Source organism: Chanodichthys erythropterus, chromosome 23 (assembly GCF_024489055.1).
Source record: "Chanodichthys erythropterus isolate Z2021 chromosome 23, ASM2448905v1, whole genome shotgun sequence".
NCBI lineage: Eukaryota > Metazoa > Chordata > Actinopteri > Cypriniformes > Xenocyprididae > Chanodichthys > Chanodichthys erythropterus.
Genome location: NC_090243.1, coordinates 3,909,014 through 3,930,123, shown reverse-complemented (window position 1 = coordinate 3,930,123; position 21,110 = coordinate 3,909,014). Strand labels below are relative to the sequence as shown.

The window sequence follows — 21,110 nt, the reverse complement described above, 5'->3', positions numbered from 1 at the left end:
AGCGGTGCCTTGTTCTCCCACTAGCTCTCAAACATCACGCTCAGAAGAGTAAGCACTAGCACTCGTAATTGACATTTCTGGCTTATGGCAGATTAGTGCAGAGGTTAAGTATGCCTTTGTAACACATCAGGAAAAAACGCTGCACTGTCGCCATGGTTGTCTTTAGGCCCCATTTGCAATGGTCTACCCGACAAGGTTTATAGAGTGACGTTAATTGTGCTATATTTGGAGCGAGTGTGTCCTTTACGGGGAGCTAACGGAGGGATAGTTGGAATGGCAGGACAGCAAGCAGGGTTCTAACTGCAGCTGTCCATTCCTTCAGTCAGACGTTTGAACTCTGACTGCACCTCCTCTTCCCACCTCTCTTTAAATCACCCAATCATTGCCCATCTCCTCAATGCAAGGTGCACAGAGGCCAGCTGGTTCCCTGACCTCATGACCCCCAAATCTATTTCTCTCTTTATTTATGCCATTTCAGTACAACCTTGATGGCTCAGATTGTGACATATATTATTATAAATAAATAATGTACATGTGACCCTGGACCACAAAACCAGTTTTAAGTTGCACATTTATATTTGTAGCAATGGACAACAATACATTGTATGGGTCAAAATTATCGATTTTTCTTTTATGCCAAAAATCATTAGGATATTAAGTAAAGATCATGTTCCATGAAGATATTTTGTAAATTTCCTACTGTAAATATATCAAAAAAAATTGTGCGTGGATATGCATTGCTAAGGACTTCATTTGGTCAACTTTAAAGGTGATTTTCTCGAGATTTTGATTTTTTATTTTATTTTTTTTTGCACCCTCAGATTCTTTTCAAAAGATTTTCAGTTGTATCTCGACCAAATATTATCCTATCCTAACAAACCATACATCAATGGGAAGCTTATTATATATAAGTCTCAATTTTGAACTTTTGAAATTTTGAACTTGAACTTATGACTGGTTTTGTGGTCCTGGGTCACATATGTATTTTCTTATTTATCTTACAGTTCAGACTGTTTATAAACAAAATGAATTCATGTGTAAGTAAATACAGATATAATTTTATACAAATATAAGAATTATTATTGTAAAAGAAGGAAAGTACATGTAGTAAGGAAGAAAATTATAATTATAAATATATTTATTTATCCCACAATTGCGATGGTTTCTTGTATAAGCAAAATAAACTATATTATATATATATATATATATATATATATATATATATATATATATATATATATATATATATATATATATATATATATATATATATATGCTACATATAAAATAGATATATAATATATTTATTTAATAATTTATAAATATTATAATATAATAATATATTTATTGTAATTTTTATGAGAGATATATATATATATATATATATATATATATATATATATATATATATATATATATATATATATATTACGGAAGAGGATTAGGGCCAAGCAATAATAAAAAAGTAAAACCATCTCGAGATTAAAGTTGTTAAATTTCGAGAAAAAATTCGAGATAAAATGTTGAGAATAAACTCATTAAATTATGAGAATAAAGTCATTAAATTACGAGAAAAAAGTCATAATTTAACGAATTTGTTCTCGTAATTTAACAACTTTTTTCTCAAAATTTAATGAGTTTATTCTCAACATTTTATCTCGACTTTTTTTTCGAAATTTAACGACATTTTTCTCATAATTTAACGAATTTGTTCTCAACATTTTATCTCGACATTTTTCTCGAAATTTAATGAGTTTTTTTCTCGTAATTTAATGACTTTATTAACATTTTATCTCGACTTTTTTCTCGAAATTTAACGAGTTTTTTCTCGTAATTTAACGAGTTTATTCTCAACATTTTATCTCGACATTTTTCTCAAAATTTAACGATTTTTTTTCTCGTAATTTAACGAGTTTATTCTCAACATTTTATTTAAACTTTTTTCTCGAAAGTTAACGAGTTTTTTCTCTAAATTTAACAACTTTAATCTCGAGATGGTTTTATTTTTTTATTATTGCTTGGCCCTAATCCTCTTCCGTAATAAATAAATAAATAAATATATATATATATATATATATATATATATATATATATATATATATATATATATACACACAAATGAATTTTTCTATAAGAAGACAAGGATCGTCTATTAAGAAAATAATAGATGATTTGATTTAGTGTTGGGAGAAGGTCGCTACAGTAAAAGATAAATATACATAGATCGACTATAAATCAGTCAGGACTATTCCATCAGATGTCTGTCATTATGAAATACATTATGGCATGACTCTTAAATACACACGAGACTCCGTTGGCATGAATTTATGAAGTGCTTAATAAATTCAAAAGCCTCTGGGCCCTGTATCACATGGCCCATCAAGAGAGATAGCTCCTTTTATTGGGTTAGAGAGCCTATTAATATTCTTGACAATGTAGATAATAAACAAAACTTTAAGGTTGATTGCATGGCTAGGCTTGTTTGTGCTGCATTGTAGCGTCTCTGAATTTGATATATTGCAGGTTGAAACAATGGTACCACTTTAATTGAGTATTGGGTAATTGACTTGTGTCTCTTAACTGTGAGTGAAAAGATTTCATAATCCTTCTCATGTCATAAGAGAGGCCTTTGGATCTTTGTCAAACATGCTGATTTTGAGGTTCTATTGCCACCACTTATTTTTGGAGTTGAATTTCACATGGCCACACGACAGTTCTCATTATACATCTCGATGTCTCATGTTGTTGTAGATCTTCTTTTAAGGTAATTTCCATTATTATTTTTATTTAATTATTATCTGTTTTAAAAATTGCTTTTTTTCTTTCTTAATTTCTTAAGCAGTATTTTTGTCTTGTTTAAACACATTTCTAAGCATCCTTAAAACAAGTTAAATTTACTTGAAATATTAAGCCTTGTGTTTAAAGTATATATATCTTAAATTAAGTTTATATTTCTTACCTTAAGGCCAAAATTTTTTTTTTTTTTTTTAAGATTATTTGAAGATATAATATCTAAAACAATGTCTTATTATGGTACACAATTGTGCTTAAAAATTTTGGAATTTAGTTAAAAATCATTGTATCTTGGGTGTTTAGGTATTTTTTGGGGGAAAACAAGACAAAAATAATGAAATTGTATTCATAACTTCACTGCACATGTGCCATAATCTAATCTACAAAGGCAGCGGATGTGATTGCGTAACTCCGGCACAACCTTAGAAGATGAGGTCTTTCTGTCCCGTCAACTATCAAATGAATACCTCTCGTTATTGACGCTCGGTCTAATTTAAGGTTGGCGAGGATGCAATGCTCCAGAGGATTTAAATGGAGCTAGCTTTCCCATAGGCCTGTCTAATGGGGCTGGAATATGGCCAGGATTATCCATTATGGCGGTCTGTGGACAACACAAAAAAACATAATATTCTTATAAACCTATGGGATTGCTTTTATATTGCCCTTCATTTTTCAGCCCTATATGTTTGTAATGCATTTGTAGTGATTTGGTTTATGCATTCTGATTATACTTCAAGTAACACAGTTTTGCCTACTGCAGTGTTTCCCAACTTTTTTGTCTTGCGTACCTCTATAGCCCTATCAGCAACACTCGAGTCAAGTACCCCAAAATGAATCAAGAAAGTTGTGTATTTTAACCAGGGTTATTATAGTTAACTAAAACTAAAACCATAAAAAACATTTTCATCGCTTGAAATTAAAATAAAACATGAATATTTTTAAAAACGTATTTTATTTCAGCTAGTTGTCAAGGCAACATTTTTCTTATTTTATTTAGTTTAACCTGAAGTACTAAAGTACCTAAAATAGATTGTAATTAAAACTATTAAAAATGACAAAAACACAAAACAAAATTACTAAAACTTTAACTAAAATTAAAATGAAAACACAAGAAATGAAAATGGATTACAAATATTAATAAAAACTCTAATAGTATTGTCACAGATACGTTTACACTAGTGCATTTTCATTTTAAATGGCATTTCAGAAATTATCTCCATCTACACTACTTGCCTGGAAAATCCAGCCTCACCACTGTACCAGCGGATGAGTCTGGTCGGCCATTGAATCAATTCGATTTCTAGGGCGGAGCAAATCCGAGCAATCAGGAAGCGGAGTAAACCAATCAGAGAAGGGCGGATATGACGTTAGCAAAGCGACAAGAGAGTCAACAGCGAAAAGTAAATAATTAATGTGTTTTTGGTCATTTAAAACTGAATTCACGGCTGAATAGAACAAACTCTCGGGTCTCCCGTGCGCAATCTTTGTTGAAGGGACGTTCGCCGCACTAGAGTGACGCTGTTTGCGTCACTGAAATAAACGAATCTGATTGCACGGTACGGTTTGCGTTGACTCGAGGAGCGACGGAGGGCGGACTGACCAGACTGATATATCTTGTAGAAGATATATCATTCTGGACTTGCCAGGCAACTACACAACATGACCGAAAACGCATGTCACATGACCGTTCATGCACACTGGGCATGGGCATGAGAGTTATGACTTGTGGCTGCTGTACCACCTCTCCACTGAAGATTTAAGATGTGTTCAACTTAAAGCGGCACTATGGAGACCGATCAGTGTATGACATCAAAGTACCGCGAGAGAGATTCGACCGCATACTGAGCTTTATTTACGGCAATTACTATGTCGTGAACACAACATGTGTTACCGATCCTTGTTTGTTTCCATGATTTCTGATCATGTTATGCACCTGTCTGTATTTCTGTTGATTAACCTCCTGATGTATTTAAAGGATTAGTCCACTTTTAAATAAAATTAATAAAAAAAACTTTTAAGCTGCACTGAAACTGTAACTTTTTGGAGAACATTGAAGTCCACTATAAGGAGAAAAATCCTGGAATGTTTTCATCAAAAACCTTAATTTCTTTTCGACTTAAGAAAGAAAGACATGAACATCTTGGATGACATGGGGGTGAGTAAATTATCAGGAAACATTTTATTTAAAAGTGAACTAATCCTTTAAGCCCTAAGTTCTCCTCAAAGCTTCGTCGTGTGTTAACGTTGTGTTCATGTGGAATGTTATTCGGTTGTTAAGTCTGACGTCACGCGGCAGCGCTTCCGAGTCCAAACGCTCTATCTCATACCACAAGAAAACAACAAACAGTGCTAATATACACACACGATGCTACCAAAAATATTATAATCATAACCTTTATCTCCATACCAAAATTCCAGATGGCCAAACAGTGATTCATCTTTTATAAATCGTTAAAATATTAATATCTGTAACGCTGTGAGCATGGAGACTGTTGTGTAGACTTTAAGTATTTTAAATGTTTACCTTTAAAATGTTAAATGTTTATTATGAATAAATAGCGATCATAAACGGACGTTGAGATGGCATTCTCAAGTGAAACGAGTCGAGGCTTGGACCCGGAAATGGCGTTCCTTACGTCATGACTTAAGCGGATATGGTTGCTGTTTATTAAAAGTAGGGGTGGGGGAAAAAAGATTCACATATGAATTGCAATTCTATCTTCTGCCGATTTAAATCATTCACAAATTTTGAAAATTTATTTTCTAAATATTTATTAATGATGTGATGTTGTCGGGTTAAAGGAGGCGAAAGTCACTCGGGAGAGCAGTTCAGCAGCTGGACAGACAGATTTTGAATCGAATCATGACCCCAAGAATCATTATGAATCGAATCATGAGATTCCAAAAGATTCCCACCCCTATTAAAAAGCACTTGATTGTTGGTTTTCTCTCTCTGCTGGTTTATCTATACTTTGCAAGTATCTCAGTGATACTAAAAAAATGATTTTAACTCACTTAACACTGCATTTGATTTAGCATGATCACTGATGTAAATGAAAGTCATTATAAAAATGCACAGTCAACTTATATTCCTCATGCACACAAATTGCAGTACCCTACATAATGTTTTGTAATTATCATATTTATTTGTACAAAATATTAAGTTGTTATTGAAACGACAACATTTTCAGATGAAACAACAACATTTGAACACTCACGTGGTTAAGCGTTAAAGGCCTCTAATAATTTTTCTTAATAAATATTTCTAATAAACTCTAATAAACGTGTTAATGTTTAATGGTTTAGCCCAATTTATTAAAAGTCTTTTATCCTTAACCATGTGAGTGCCTTAGAATTTTTTTTGTTTCATCTAATAACAAATAAATATTTTGTATTTATTTTATATCTGATATTTACCTCTCATATATCCCTGTAGCACACCCACTCTTGTTTTGGATTGATTTAAATTGATTAATCTTTATTCATCTGTGTAAATTATTTTAATGTTTTGACTGCTTTAATAATATTATATATATATATATATTTTTTTTTTAATATAATTTTTTTTTTTTCTTAATCTTTTGCATTGTTGTACATGGTTGGGAATCACTGGTCTAATGCCATATTGTGCGTTTTTCAGTCTTCATTGTTCAATGGGCTAGTTCCTATGTTTGTTAATTTTATAGTGATGCATGATGGTATATTATTAAGATGATTTTTATTAAAATTGCTCAAGTGCATTATATTTAATGTTTTGTTTACATAAAATACAGTATTTTACTGTATGGTGCCAGCCCAGGGTAGCGGTCTTCCACTTTCAGAATCTTACTTGAGGATTAAAGAGAGATCAAAGCAATCTTAGAGCATTATGTGGACTTTATTTTTAAGTTGTTCCGCAACTACAAGATTAACAGTTCTTGGCGTTGGTTAGAGAATAACACTCTACACAAAGGCTTGTAACATGAGACATCATATGACCAAATCAGTCTTAATGTTATTAGATACATATTTTCTTTCATTAGTATGTGTTATCTATCATTTTTAAGAACAGTTAACTTCTACTTATTCTACTTTATACTTTAGTTAGTTAATAGCTGGTCATATGAGTAGATAGATAAGAGCAGGCTTATGTGTTTGGCAGTGAATTACGCTTGCAGTGCACTACCATGGTCCCTTTAGTCCAGTAAATAACACAGACACTGCCAGGAACTTGTGACAGAAGTTCTGTTCAGACAGAAAGAAACAGAATGGACCCTCCAAATCATGAGCTCTTATCAAGTTATTGTGAGAAATTATGTTCAGAAGATACTTTAAGCCTTTTAAACATTAAGAATGCCCTCTCACTCTTTGAAGCTGGACATCATGGATGCCAGAGATGTCAAGTGAATTAAACTGCAGTTAAATTGTTTGGGCTTAAGCTAGTTGGAGCCTTGTGATTTTCCCGGAAAGCTCTATTATGCAAACTCAGCATTGCGTCATTCATAGTTTTGCTTGTTATTATCTAAGCAGTTTAACAAATTAATTGATCAGAAGATCTGTGTCTTCTGTAAATGACAGAAGAACAGGCTTGTGTGTTTGGCAGTGAATTATGCTTGCAGTGCACATGCTCGCAGGTTAATCTAGATGGACTAAGAGTTTTCATTGACAGGGTGGCAGAGTGAACTGAGGGTTTTGTTGGGAATCAGAACTATTTGCACACATTACATAGAGTGGCTTCTATTCTACACAATAGACTTGAGAAGGTTCCTATTGACCCTTTCGTATTTCCAGGGTTCTCAGAAGCGGAAGTCAGCATAGCTGGGTAAACTTCTATAGTGGTGAATGGGCGATTATATATATAGCAATTTAAAAGTATGGCCCCCTGATGGCCTAAGATTAGTGCTGTCAAATCGATTAATCGCATCTAACATAAAAGTTTGTGTTTACATAATACATGTGTATATATACACGGATCAGGCATAACATTACAACCACCTTCCTAATATTGTTTTGGTCCCCCTATTGCTGCCAAAACAGCCCTGACCCGTCAAGGCATGAACTCCACTAGACCCCTGAAGGTGTGCTGTGTTATCTGGCACCAAGATGTTATAAACAGATCCTTCAAGTCCTGTAATTTGCGAGGTGGAGCCTCCATGGATCAGACTTGTTTGTTCAGCACATCCAACAGATGCTCGATTGGATTGAGATCTGGGGAATTTGGAGGACAAGTCAACTCCTCAAACTCGTTGTTGTGCTCCTCAAACCATTCCTGAACCATTTTTGCTTTGTGTCAGGGCGCATTATCCTGCTGAAAGAGGCCAGAGCCACCAGGGAATATTGTTTCCATGAAAGGGTGTGCGACAATGCTTAGGTAGGTGGTACGTGTCAAAGTAACAAAGTAACCCAGTGTTTTCCAGCAGAACATTGCCCAAAGCCTCACACTGCCTCCGCCAGCTTGCCTTCTTCCCATAGTGCATCCTGGTACCACGTGTTCCCCAAGTAAGTGATGGAAATGCATCCGGCCATCCACATGATGTAAAAGAAAACGTGCTTCATTAGACCAGGCCACCTTCTTCCATTGTTCCGCAGTCCAGTTCTGATGATCACGTGCCCACTGTTGGCACTTTCAGCGGTTGACAGAGGTCAGCATGCGCACCCTGACTGGTCTGGTCCCCATTCGCAAAAAAGGCCAGCCTTCGCTCCCCACATGCATCAATGAGTCTTGGCCCCCCCTGTCGCCGGTTCCTTCCTTGGACCACTTTTGATACTGACCACTGCAGACCGGGAACACCCCACAAGAGCTGCAGTTTTGCAGATGCTCTGACCCAGTTGTCTTGCCATCAGAATTTGGCCCTTATCAAACTCGCTCAAATCCTTATGGTTGCCCAATTTTCCTGCTTCTAACACATCAACTTTAAGGACAAAATGTTCACTTCCTGCCTAATATATCACACCCACTAACAGGTGGTAATGAAGAGATAATCTGTGTTTTTCACTTCACCTGTCAGTGGTCATAATGTTATCCCTGATCGGTGAATATATACACATACACAAACACATATTTTGTAAACAAACTTTTATGTTAGATGCGATTAATCAATTTGACAGCACTAATTTGTATTTGGTCTTCACTGGCTGCCCACGAACTTCTACTTTGACCTGCCCAATCACAACAGACTGGGCCATCAGAGCAGAGCAAGCGTTTGTAAAGGAGTGGTTTAGAGAGACAGAATCTTCGGATTAACCATTTTCAGACTCTTCGAGAAAAGAGGTGATGTGTAATGTGAGAAAAAGTGTTTTTTGACCTTAGATGCATGTAAAAATGTTGTAGGAAACCTCCAAAACAAAATGAGGAACCTTTAAAATAGCATAATATGGGCACTTTAATCTATGGCTCTGTTGACCTAGAAAAGGGATAGGCAACGTCGGTCCTGGAGTGCTGCTGTCCAAGAGTTTAGCTCCAACCCTATTCAAACACACCTGAACAAGCCAATTAATGTCTTCAGGATCACTAAGGCTACAGGCAGGAGCTTTTTTTTTTTTTTTTTTTTTTTTTTTTCAGGGTTGGAGCTAAACTCTGCAGGACCGTGGCACTCCATGGCCAATGTAGCCTATCCCTGTTCTAGAATTTGGCTAAAATGAAGTGAAGTTTGCTGTAAAAATTCTGGTTAACTTGAATCCTTGAATTTCTTTTGGGTTGTTCTTAAATTTTGCTGATTTTCCTAACTTTCTCCAACATTTGATCTCTTCCTTACAGGACTTGACTACATCAAACAAAAGTTCAGTGAACCAGTGGAGGAGATTAAGGAGGAAGCACCTAAGAAGGAGGAGGAGAAGGAGAAGTCTTCTAGCAGCCCTTTCTATCGGCGCGGCACGACTCCAAGCCACACTCCTGCCCAGAGCCCAACCCCGTCACCTCCTCAGTCTCCTCAGAAGAGCCAAGCACCCAACCCCAGTGCCAGCCGCAAGATAAGCAAAGACAACAGCAGCGTAGCCCGAAAGATAAGCAAGGACAGTAGTAGTGTAGCTCGCAAGATAAGCAAAGAAGAGAGAGCCTCTATTGTGGCAGAGATCACCAAAGTATCCGCCCCTCCTCCTGTACCCGCCATCAAGTTACAGGAAGTGCCCCCACCAAAGCCCCCCAAGGCCCCTGAGCCCCTGCCCAAACCTGCGAGCACAGGTAATGGGCAACTACATGCTGCTTATCACAGTTACTATGTGAAGCCAACGAAGCAGTTGCCTCCACCAGAGGAACCAGAAAATGAAGAGCCTGAGATGACACAGTCTAGCCTGGCCAGGATGCCACCCAAACTTGCCAGGATGCCCACTCCCAAACCAGAGCCCAAGATCAGGAAACAAGATTCCATTAGACCAAAGAGCTTAGCTGAAACCAAGAAAGCCAGCATAGATATGGCCGATGAAACAGTAGCGGAAGAATCTGTAAGTGCTTGACTACTTTAAGTGTCTCGTTTATACTTACAGATATCTTTTATGGATTGTGCTGTAATTGTTACATCATGTGTCTTTTTACACAGGGTCCTAACTCTATTTTGGTTGCCATGGTGATGCTTTTGAACATTGGATTGGCAATCATTTTTGTCCATTTCCTGACATGAAACACTACCATTTCAGGTAAACACTTTTTTTTATTATTTATACACTGCAGTTCAAAAGTTTGGGGGTCAGTAAGATTTTATTTCAACTAAATGCTGTTCTTTTGAACTTTCTATTCAACAAAGAATCCTGACAAAAATGTATCACAGTTTCCATAAAAATATTAAGCAGCAAAACCCTCCACCAAATCAGCATATTAGAATGATTTCTGAAGGATCATGAGACACTGAAGACTGGGGTTATGATGCTGAAAATTCAGCTTTGCCATCGCAGGAATAAATTATATTTCAAAATATATTGAAATACAAAACAATTATTTTAAATTGCAATAATATTTCAACATATAACTGATTTTATTGTATTTTGGATCAAATAAATGCAGCTGTGGTGAGCATAATAAATATATTTAAAAAACATTAAAAAAATCCCCAAACCTTTGAACAGAAGTATAATTAAAATGTTAAAGACAACACGAATTGTCACTGGCAACATATTTCACCTGCATAATTTGAGCTATTTCTGAGTGAAACGTGATACCCACCAAGAAAAATTGAGGGCAGGACATGTGTTTTTAGGTGGAATTATTTGAATATTGATATAAATATAGTCAACCACTCCCTTAATCAACAAAGGATTTTGGATGATATTTTGGTTTCACTTTATTTTGATGGTCTCTTTAATACATTCTGTTGACTATAAGTAACGTTGAACCTACATGTCTACTTAACTGTCATTAGAGTGTTAGTAGAGTATTAGTAGACTGGTAGGGTTAGGGATAAAATTAATTGACATGTACTTGCAGAGTTACTTATAGTCAGTAGAATGTCTGACATGTAGAATGGGGAGGAGCATCAAAATAAAGAGTAAGCAGATATAGAGTGCCCCAGGGATGATGCGTTTTTGTAGGCCAACCCAGAAGTTAGGCGCACAGGTTCCCTCGATCGAAAGCCTATGCATTTTTCCCATAGACTTTTGGAAAATCGCAGAAAATAAGCTCTGTTTAACAAAGGGTTATGACACTTACATGTTTTGTCTATCAAGATAATCTTTACAAGTTAACACAACATTTATAGACTTTGAAGCCTAAATAAAGTCGTCAGATATAAAAGGCTAACAGCAGGCTATAAACGGACTACAGCACACCATGGTCGCGGATCAACGTCGTCACCACCAAGCATCCTCAAACTGTATTTATAAAACAACGTTATTTAAAAACATGCTCGCTGATTATGATCTGCGCTGTGTATGAATACTTATCCACTTTTTCATGAGAAATGCTGTCTAAGGCCGTGTGTCCACCTAAGCGTTTTTAGCCAGCTGAAAAACGCTAGGCGCTCTGCTTAAAACGCCCGTCTGTGAGCGCTTGAGAGCGATTCTGCAGCGCAGCGTTTTTTTTCCGTTGAGACGCTTTGTTGCCAATTTGTTAGCAACCACCGATTTTAAGACACAGTAAAAGTTTAAAAAATCGCAAGTGGGTTATAACTGGTGTGTTTTATGTCATAGATCAAAACGTGAAAATATTTAGAGGCTTTGTTACCCACAGACCTTATTTCAGGCGATTTAGCAAAAACCCATTCAAAAAACCCATAGACTTGACGGCGTTGGAACCGGAACTCCTAAAATGCTGACTCGCTTCCGGGTTTTGCCTACAAAAACGCGTCATCCCTGGGGCACTCTATTAAGCACTCTGATGACAGTTAGTTGATGTGTAGTTGCAAAGTTAGTCAACAGAATGTTCAAAAGGGATAATCAAAATAAAGTGTTATCAATTTATTTTAAGTTCATTGCAATGCATTCTGCCAGTGGTTTAACTTTGCAGTATACATTAAATGGTGTCTTTGATTTTAAGAAAAAAATTTGCCACATAATTTTAACACATTGATTTTTGTGTTCCACGTATATGTTGTCACTGTCACAAAGTTTGGGCTTAGTTGTCATAATGGGAATCTATTGTCAAACAGCCTATTATAGACTTTAAAGCAAAATTGTAACAGTAAAAATACTTATGAAGCACAAAAGAATTCACAAATCAGCAAAAGAGTGTTGATTTTGCCTACAGAAGTTAAAGGGAGTTCACCCAAAAATGATGATTCCATGCTTTACTCACCCTCAAGCCATCTTAGGTGTATATGACTATCTTCTTTCAGATGAACACAATCTGAGATATATTTAAAAATATCCTTGCTCCTCAAAGTTTTATAATGGTTGTGAATGGGGGCGCCACATTTTGAAGCAAAAAAAAAATAAATCCATCCATACATCATAAAAGTAATCCATACAACTCCAGTGGGTTAATAAAGGCCTTTTGATTTTTGTAAGACAAATATCCATATTTAAAACTTAATAAATTCAAACAGCTGGCTTCCGGCAGACAACCGCACACATACTGCGCAAGTCGACTTGCTCCACAAGAGTAACCCGTGACACAATGTATAAAGCAGGATGTAGGAGTAGCTTAGACGCCTCTCGCAGTTCAAACAAATTGGGCTGTGCAACAAATTTAAGCTCCTTTCTCTTATATCAAAATTCTCTGACATTTCTCTTTAAAATTTCTCATTTTAGACTTATAATTCATGACTGGTATTTTGTTTTGCTCTATCCTCTGCGCTTCTGCGTTCGTCATTGCGTCATGCATCAGGTCCGAGGTTACTCTTCCGCCGCGAATCAATGCGTATGGTCGTCTGTAGGAAGCCAGATATTATAGTTGATAAAGTTTTAAATATGGATATTTTTCTTACAAAAACCCATCGTTTCACTTCAGAAGGCCTTTCTTAACCCCCCTGGAGCCATATGGATTACTTTCATTAAGGTTTTTTTTTTTTTTTTTAAGGGGGGGAGGGGATTCGAAATGTGGCCCCCTTTTCACAACCATTATAAAGCTTTAAGGAGTAAGAATATTTTTAAATATATCTCTGATTGAGCTTTTTTTTTTTCATGATACAGATATATAGTTATTTTATTTTGTTATTGGCCAATTAAAAAGAACAAAGAAGTAATTAACAAACAATAGGACAAATATGATAGAGATACAAATTAAATAAATTAAATTTTTCAGGTACAGTTGGTTACGGAAGAGGATTAGGGCCAATAAAAAAATAAAACCATCTCGAGATTAAAGTTGTTAAATTTTGAGAAAAAAATAGTTAAATTACGAGAAAAAGGTCGAGATAAAATGTTGAGAATAAACTCATTAAATTACGAGAAAAAAACTTGTTAAATTTCGAAAAAAATGTTGAGAATAAAGTCATTAAATTCGAGAAAAAAGTCGTTACATTACGAGAACAAATTCGTTAAATTATAAAATGTCGTTAAATTTCGAGAAAAAAGTTGAGATAAAATGTTGAGAATAAAGTCATTAAATTACGAGAAAAAAGGAGTTAAATTACGAGAGCAAATTCGTTAAATTACGAGAATAAATTTGTTAATTTAATTACTTTATTCTCAACATTTTATCTTGACTTTTTTCTCAATTTAACATTTTCCTCATAATTTATCGAATCGTAACCCCCCCAATATTCAAATCCATCAGTTACAATATTTCAACATGAAAATCACAGTAGATCTATACTAAAATATGTATAATTCATTTATTTTGTAACAATAATTTTGTTTATAATCGAATATGTGTTTGTCATAATAAATTAGTCAAAAAAATACCCCCCCTCCATTGAACCGATTGGTAACGCCCAATGCGCATCGCACTTTCACCAACACAACGCAAGTGGAGCTCTACTGTTTGAATGAAAGAGAGCGGGTAGCACCAAAAATGAAGAGAACCGCTGCCCAGCCGACCATATTAAACTTATGTTCAAAGAGGGACGTTAAAAAGAATAAAGCATTTACTGAGAAGGAAGTATGAAAACATTGTAATAGCTAAGTACACTCCACATATAGTTTAGCTAGCTAATCCATTGCAATTTAGCCATAACTATCAGTGTAACTGTAACCAATTACTAAAACAGCCGTCTATTTTGTTTCTTCATTTTTCAATAGCGTCTTATCAATGACAAAAGTATTCAAATCGTGTGTTTGTTTTCTTCCTTAATTAATCTGACTTTTGAACGATTTAAGTAGCTCACTCATTAAAACGTTGAATCGCTGCCACCTACTGGCAATTTCAATATATAACATAATTTATTTATTTTTAGAATCACTCCGTTATGTCAGAATTCGATGGTTATACATAAATTCCATAAAGTTATGATAGATAGATAGATAGATAGATAGATAGATAGATAGATAGATAGATAGATAGATAGATAGATAGATAGATAGATAGATAGATAGATAGATAGATAGATAGATAGATAGATAGATAGATAGATAGATAGATAGATAGATAGATAGATAGATAGATAGATAGATAGATAGATAGATCTCATGTCTGACTTGCTCTCCTCCGTGCTCTCTAATATCCCGCCTTCACTAACTGCAAGTTAATCAATAGCAAATTGTGATTGAATGGTAATTTTGCTCTCCACTATATTATATGACGAGGGTTACTTTTAGTCTTGCGTGACAGAAGACTACTACTCACTTTTATGATCACCTACCAAAGGCAATTTAGGAAAGAATACAGGACAAAACATGATTTTTCTATAACAAGTCGGAACACTAAAAATTTTCCCAGGAAAAAAGGGTCACCCTACCATGTGACAACTAGCCTCCCATTGGCATTTTAATGGATGTACTGTAACTTTTAACCCTGTATTCCATTTATTTCTTTAGTGTTTGATGGCAACCCAACCACACAGTTGTGTCAATGACCTTTCTGAAATCCGAACGGCACCAGGCAGTCTCCAGAGGGCAGAGGGAGCTGAAGAATCGACATATGCGAGTTTGAAAGCCAGAGCATCATCCTTGAGAATGACGTGGTCTAATGTCACTGGGCTCTGGTAAACGAGATGAAAATATTTTGGGGGGGAAAATTACCGTTAAAATGGAAAGCGAAGAAGAGAATGCAGTGTAACGTGACTCATATCTGCTGATGGAAAGCCTTAATATCAGCCACTCCATAGGTCTCTGGCTTCTGGCAGAGACTTAACTGGAAATGTTTGATGATGCACTTTTGCATGATGGGCAAGAGCAGCTGCCTTACTCATTTACCATCTGACGTGTAACTGGGAGATGTGCTCGCAGTGCCAGAGGAATGCGTTCAGGGGACTTTGCTGCAGCGGGCGTCCGTTCCAGAGAGAGGAAACCGAACGCGCACACCAGCGTCACTCGTCCGTCTTACACCCCTTACTGACCCACTGCAGTTTCTTCTAGCGTCTCCTGCGTTCTTCTCGGAAGCTCTTGAGTCGATGCTCCCTACTGTACTCATCACGTTTCAGTTTTTGTTTTCATGTACCGTTCTTTCTTTCCTTTATCTTTGTTAACCTCATTCAAAATCGTGTTTGAATTATATGAAGCAAAAACAAAATCACTACCAATTTTTTGGTGAGAGTATTGGTACTATTTAAAAAAAAAAAGGGGGAAATATTATATTATTTATTATTTAAAAATGTGCAATATGGTTTATTTTTACACTTACAGAGTTTAATCTTTCACCAGTGAGGGACACTGTAGTTCTGTCCTATTTATTCTAGCATTTAAGAGAACGAAAAACATGAACAGATTTGAAAAGTTTAGAGTTACACGTACAATGCGAGATACGGGATTTCCCGCTCTTTTTTGATCACGCCCATTCTGATCATGGCAAAACCAATCAAAAAGTCTTATAAAGTGTGTTATTTATTGAATTCTGGGAATTGACTGTTTGTCACGTTATGTAAATTAAGCCTATGCCGTCGTGCATGCGATGTTGTAGAAGAGTTGTGGTGCTTCAGATGTCAGGTATGACATGTGACAGCAGGTGAGATGTTTTGGAAGGAAAATAAATGACATTGAGGGCTTGCTTGCATGCTTGTGACCGTGGATGTTTTGGATATCAAAAGTCAGGTATGGAAGTAGGACATTGCCTTTAAGAGTCTTTAACAGTACTTCAGTTTACCTCAAACGAAATAAAGGAAAAAGCCTCGTACGAGATGAAGTCTTTGTCTTAAATCTGTAGTATGCAAATTTTGACTGACGCAGTCATTGGGAATTGATTTTAAATGTGCCACTATAAATGATTTTCTTTTGGTACATCTGGAAATTTAACTTTTCTTTGTTATTCTTCTTATCATATTTCTGTGCATTTTTCCTCTTTGGAAGGTTTATTAAAAATTTATTTATTATATATAGAATTCTAGATATCGTTTCTAGTGTTTGGTGAGTGTACAAGGGCTTTCTCTTCTTCAAACCCTCATTTGCTTTTAGTTTTCGTTTGCATGGAGTCTTTAAATGCACTAACGCCTGTATATCTGATTCAAAACAACTATTCTGAGGTAAATGTTTAAGGCATTCAAATTAACTCTTGAAGGACGTGTTTTATTTGGTTGTATTTCAATTCTGTGCAACAATGCAGTGCAATGTGTATGGGCTCTTTTTATATGTTTTCTGAAGGAGAGATTTGAGCTCTTATAACAGGACAGGACAAGGAATTATTTTTCTAAAAACAAATGTTGCACAAACTAAAAACATTTATATACTATATAAGGTTTATTCTATTTATAAGAATTTTTACAGAGCACAGCCATTACGATATGAATTCTAAGATATTTTTCTATAGAAATGCACAACTGTATTTTGTCAGAAGCAGCATAGCTACTTTATATCAAGCATTGTATCTCACACATCATCAGAATTAAGACTCTTAACCTATTTATGATTCGATGTGATTTGAAATGCTGAGGATGCAGGAATCCTCTTTTGAACCCTTCAATGCAAAAAAAAAAAATCATCTCTGTTACATTTCGAGCCCATAGAGCCCCACGTATTTCTGTAATTTGAAAAGTTATGGTATTTATCTGTATAATAAAATGTTATGCCTTGTAAGTCTGCTTTCTTCATGATTTTTTTTTTTTTCTTCTTTCAACTATTGCGCTATAATAAATAACACATCTGTATACTGATTCTAGTACAATGAAAAAAGCACTGGTTACTGATTCAGTGAATCTGAATCAGTGAATCAAATTGAGTCCACTCCGTTTTTGCTTTATATTGTAGGAATGCGCTGATATTTAAATTCTGGCTGATACTAATAATCATTTTCATGCTATGGCCAATGAATTAATCTTAACCCCTTAACTGTCACCCCCACTTTTTTTTTTAGACAAGAAAATGCACTATCCAAACTTAAATGGTTGTAATTCAAGCATACTTTGGAGTATAGACAAAAGGCTGGTCTTGTTTTAAAGATGAAATTTGGCAGATTATTGTAGATGTGAAAAAACTTATGTAAGTGAAACAGAAAAAAAGTTATAGAAGTTTATGTTTATGAAAATGTAAAATGTAAAAATATAATATTTTATATTTTACATAAAATATATATTTTACAAAACAAGTTTTACTCTAAAGCTGCAAGGAAATCAAAGCTAAAAATCTGAACAAGTTGTGTTCCAAAGTTCAGGTTGATATCTCAAAAAATGAGCTTTCAGTAAAATTTTGTTTGGGCGCAGTACCACATTTTTTCACTAGATGACAACCAAGCTCCATTACTGACCATATAAAGGCGCCTCCATTTCCATATATGGTTTGAGTGATCTGAACCATATATTTCCATTATTTTCATACAATTTATGAAGTAGATATCCTATATAGAAGTAGTATGGGAATTTTGGCAGAATTTGATATGAATTCAGCCTCTAATAAACATAAAAATAACATGTATGTAGGCCTAGGTTATAGATCGGCGCCACAATCATAAATGTATTTTTTTTCCTATTAAAAACATTTTCAGACCTTTTTTTCTCAAAAAATTGAATGGATGTTATCTTTTGAACTCTTGGCATGAAAACAAACATGTTTCAACCAATCTTTAATGATTTTTCATGTTCATTGCAATTTCAAAATAAAGGTCTGAACATGCCTTATGAGTATGAAAATATGCTTGTTGCAAATTGATAAATTACTGCTCCTATGTAATTTATTTTGGAAATCAGTCACCAAATATGTAAACTACAGATTCTAAGCTTTCAAATGATATATAGTTTGTCAAGATTCGTTTAGGTTTAGTATAGAATATTACTGTTTTAAATATGTAATGACAAACGTCCCACCTGTGGGACGGTGACAGTTAAGGGGTTAAATCTTAAATATTAACATATTATTAAAATTATATGCAATATTATAATTTTTGTAACACTTTACAATAAGGTTTCATTTGTTAACATTAGATTACTACAGCATTTATTAATCTTAGTTAATGGTTAACATTTACTAATGCATTTTTAAGATCAAAAGTTGTATCTTTTAACATTAGTTACTGCACCATGAGCTAATGTGAGCATGAACCTTTTTATTAACATTAAAAAGTAAAAAAATTTAAAAAGTTTAATAATTGCTGTAAGAACACAGTATATTGCTCATTGTTCGTTCATGCATTAACTAATGTAAACAAATGAGACCTTTTTGTAAAGTGTTACCAAAATTATAATATTAATTTTCTATGCAGTTGTGTCAAAAATCAATCAAAACTACAATCAATTGTTTGCTAAAAGTGAATAACGTTATAAAATGAATATTCACTTTGAGATATCCTAAAGATTACATGTAATGGTGTTGAAATTATTATTATTATATTTTAAATATTAACATTAAATGTAAAAATAGAAGTAAATATAGTTGCATGCAGCAATTATGGGGCCAAGCACAAAAAGGCACAACAAGTTATGCCAACATGGCATCAGACCAACTGCAACAGTGAGCAAGTAAAGACCTATTAAGATCATGTAGATTAAAAAAAAGCTGAAAAATCATAAACACAGTCAATAATAAAGATTTACTGGTTTATCCTTTTCGACCAATAGGTAGCGCTATGACCAAATTAATGTGGTATGGTCAGAGTGAGGTGACAATGACACTCGCAAAGTTTGGTGTCAATATGTCAAAGCATTGCAAAGATACAGCTTCAAGAGTCATTTTGGCATGAAGCCTCTAATTCATTGCTGTGGTATATGAAAACGGTTTTGTCTATCAACACAAAATCCATAACTTTTACTGGTATGATCTGAAGATGATACAATTCAATTTTGGTCAACATTGGACCAACGGTCTAGAAGGAGTTTGAAAAAGTATGATTGTAAAGAAAATGGCGGACAGGAAGTTTAGCTGACTATGGCAAAATTGGCATCAATGTTCTCAGCATTACCCACAGAATCTATTAAGGCCAGTCTCTTAAAATATGCCACATTTTATATATATAAAAAATCATTATAACATTGTCTCAAAACCTTTTGAGTACCTTCAGAGCATGATGCCGATGGCACATCCTGAGTTTCGTAATGGTACATCAATGCATTCTTAAAATATAGCATTTTATATCATAAAACTGTATTGTGGTTAATGGCAATTTTATGTTTTGTTCAATTATAGTGCCACCAAGAGGCACAATCCCACCACTTTCTTATGTGTCCTCAGAGTGAGTCCATACATGTGTGTGTCAAATTTGGTGGAAAATATCTCATTTCGATTTGGAGTTATAGACATTTATATGTATGAGATCATAAAAAATGACGTAATGGTAATTCTGACATTTGGACATTAGCATATTGTTAACCAACTATGGTTCCATGTTTCCTACGCTGGTTTCGAACGGTTTCGAAGATATTCACAAATGTTTTTTAAGCGCTAAATCACTACGTTGCACAAACCAAACCACAAGACATATTTGGTATCGTTGGACTCGGCAAGGATTCAGGAGTCTAAGGAGATGACTCCCGTGAAAATAAGTCAACCACATCCAAAGTTATAAGCATATAAATAAATAAGTAATCAAAATGTTTTGAGACAGTGCCTCCTGGTCAAATGTTATAATGATATTTAAAAAAAAATGCTAATAGCTTTATATAAATGTGGTCTATTGTAATGAGACTGGCCTTAATAGATTCTGTGGGTAATGCTGAGAACACTGATGCTAATTTTGCCAAATTTCATAACTTTCCCACAAGCGATTCTATGGGTTGCCATAGACTTCCAGAGCAGAAACGGAAGAATAATAAGAACGCCAATGATTACAATAGGTGCCTATGCACATTTTACAATAGGGTTTCACTTATTAACATTAGTTAACTACATTAGTTAACATGAACTAACAATGAACAATACTTCTACAGCATTTATTAATGTTAATCTTAACATTTACTAATACATTTTTAAGAATTTTGTATGTTAACATTAGTTAATTAACTGTGAACTAACATGAGCATTTTATTAACAAGTTAGTCAATGCTGCAAGAATATACTGTTCATTTTTAGTTTAGCAAGTAAATTCATTAAGTAATATTAATAAATGAGACCTTATTGTAAAGTGTCACCAAAAAAAACTAAAATCAGCCGACAATGATATGGTACCGAATAGCACCCTGTTTCACCATATATTTAGTGACTTTTGTTGGGTTATTCTGTATAGTATAGTTATAATACAGTGCATGTTGCTCTGAACCCTCTGACCATTTAAAATACTTTCAAGCACTTCACTTTTGCATGACTAAATGTAGACATAGCGTGAGCACTGTGCACCACACTAAAGAATCAGTTTCACATGTGTAATCTTAAACGTCTTCAGAGGCCAAAGCTCTACCAGCTTCTAAAAAGTAAATGTAATATGTTGCTGAAATTGGATTAAGACTAGTAAGCAGGGA

The 21,110-nt window shown here is 34.7% G+C and overlaps 1 protein-coding gene across 1 annotated transcript in view; it reads left to right on the top strand.

Moving 5' to 3' along the window:
- The window catches only part of jph1a (junctophilin 1a), a 65,044-nt gene extending 47,740 nt beyond the window's left edge, over nt 1–17,304 (top strand). Inside the window, exons 4-6 of the mRNA XM_067377338.1 lie at nt 9,530–10,212; nt 10,308–10,404; nt 15,115–17,304. Coding sequence (XP_067233439.1) covers nt 9,530–10,212; nt 10,308–10,388 — 764 coding nt within the window. The 3' untranslated portion in view covers nt 10,389–10,404; nt 15,115–17,304. The remainder of the gene's footprint in view (nt 1–9,529; nt 10,213–10,307; nt 10,405–15,114) is intronic.
- Nucleotides 17,305–21,110: the final 3,806 nt, after the last annotated feature.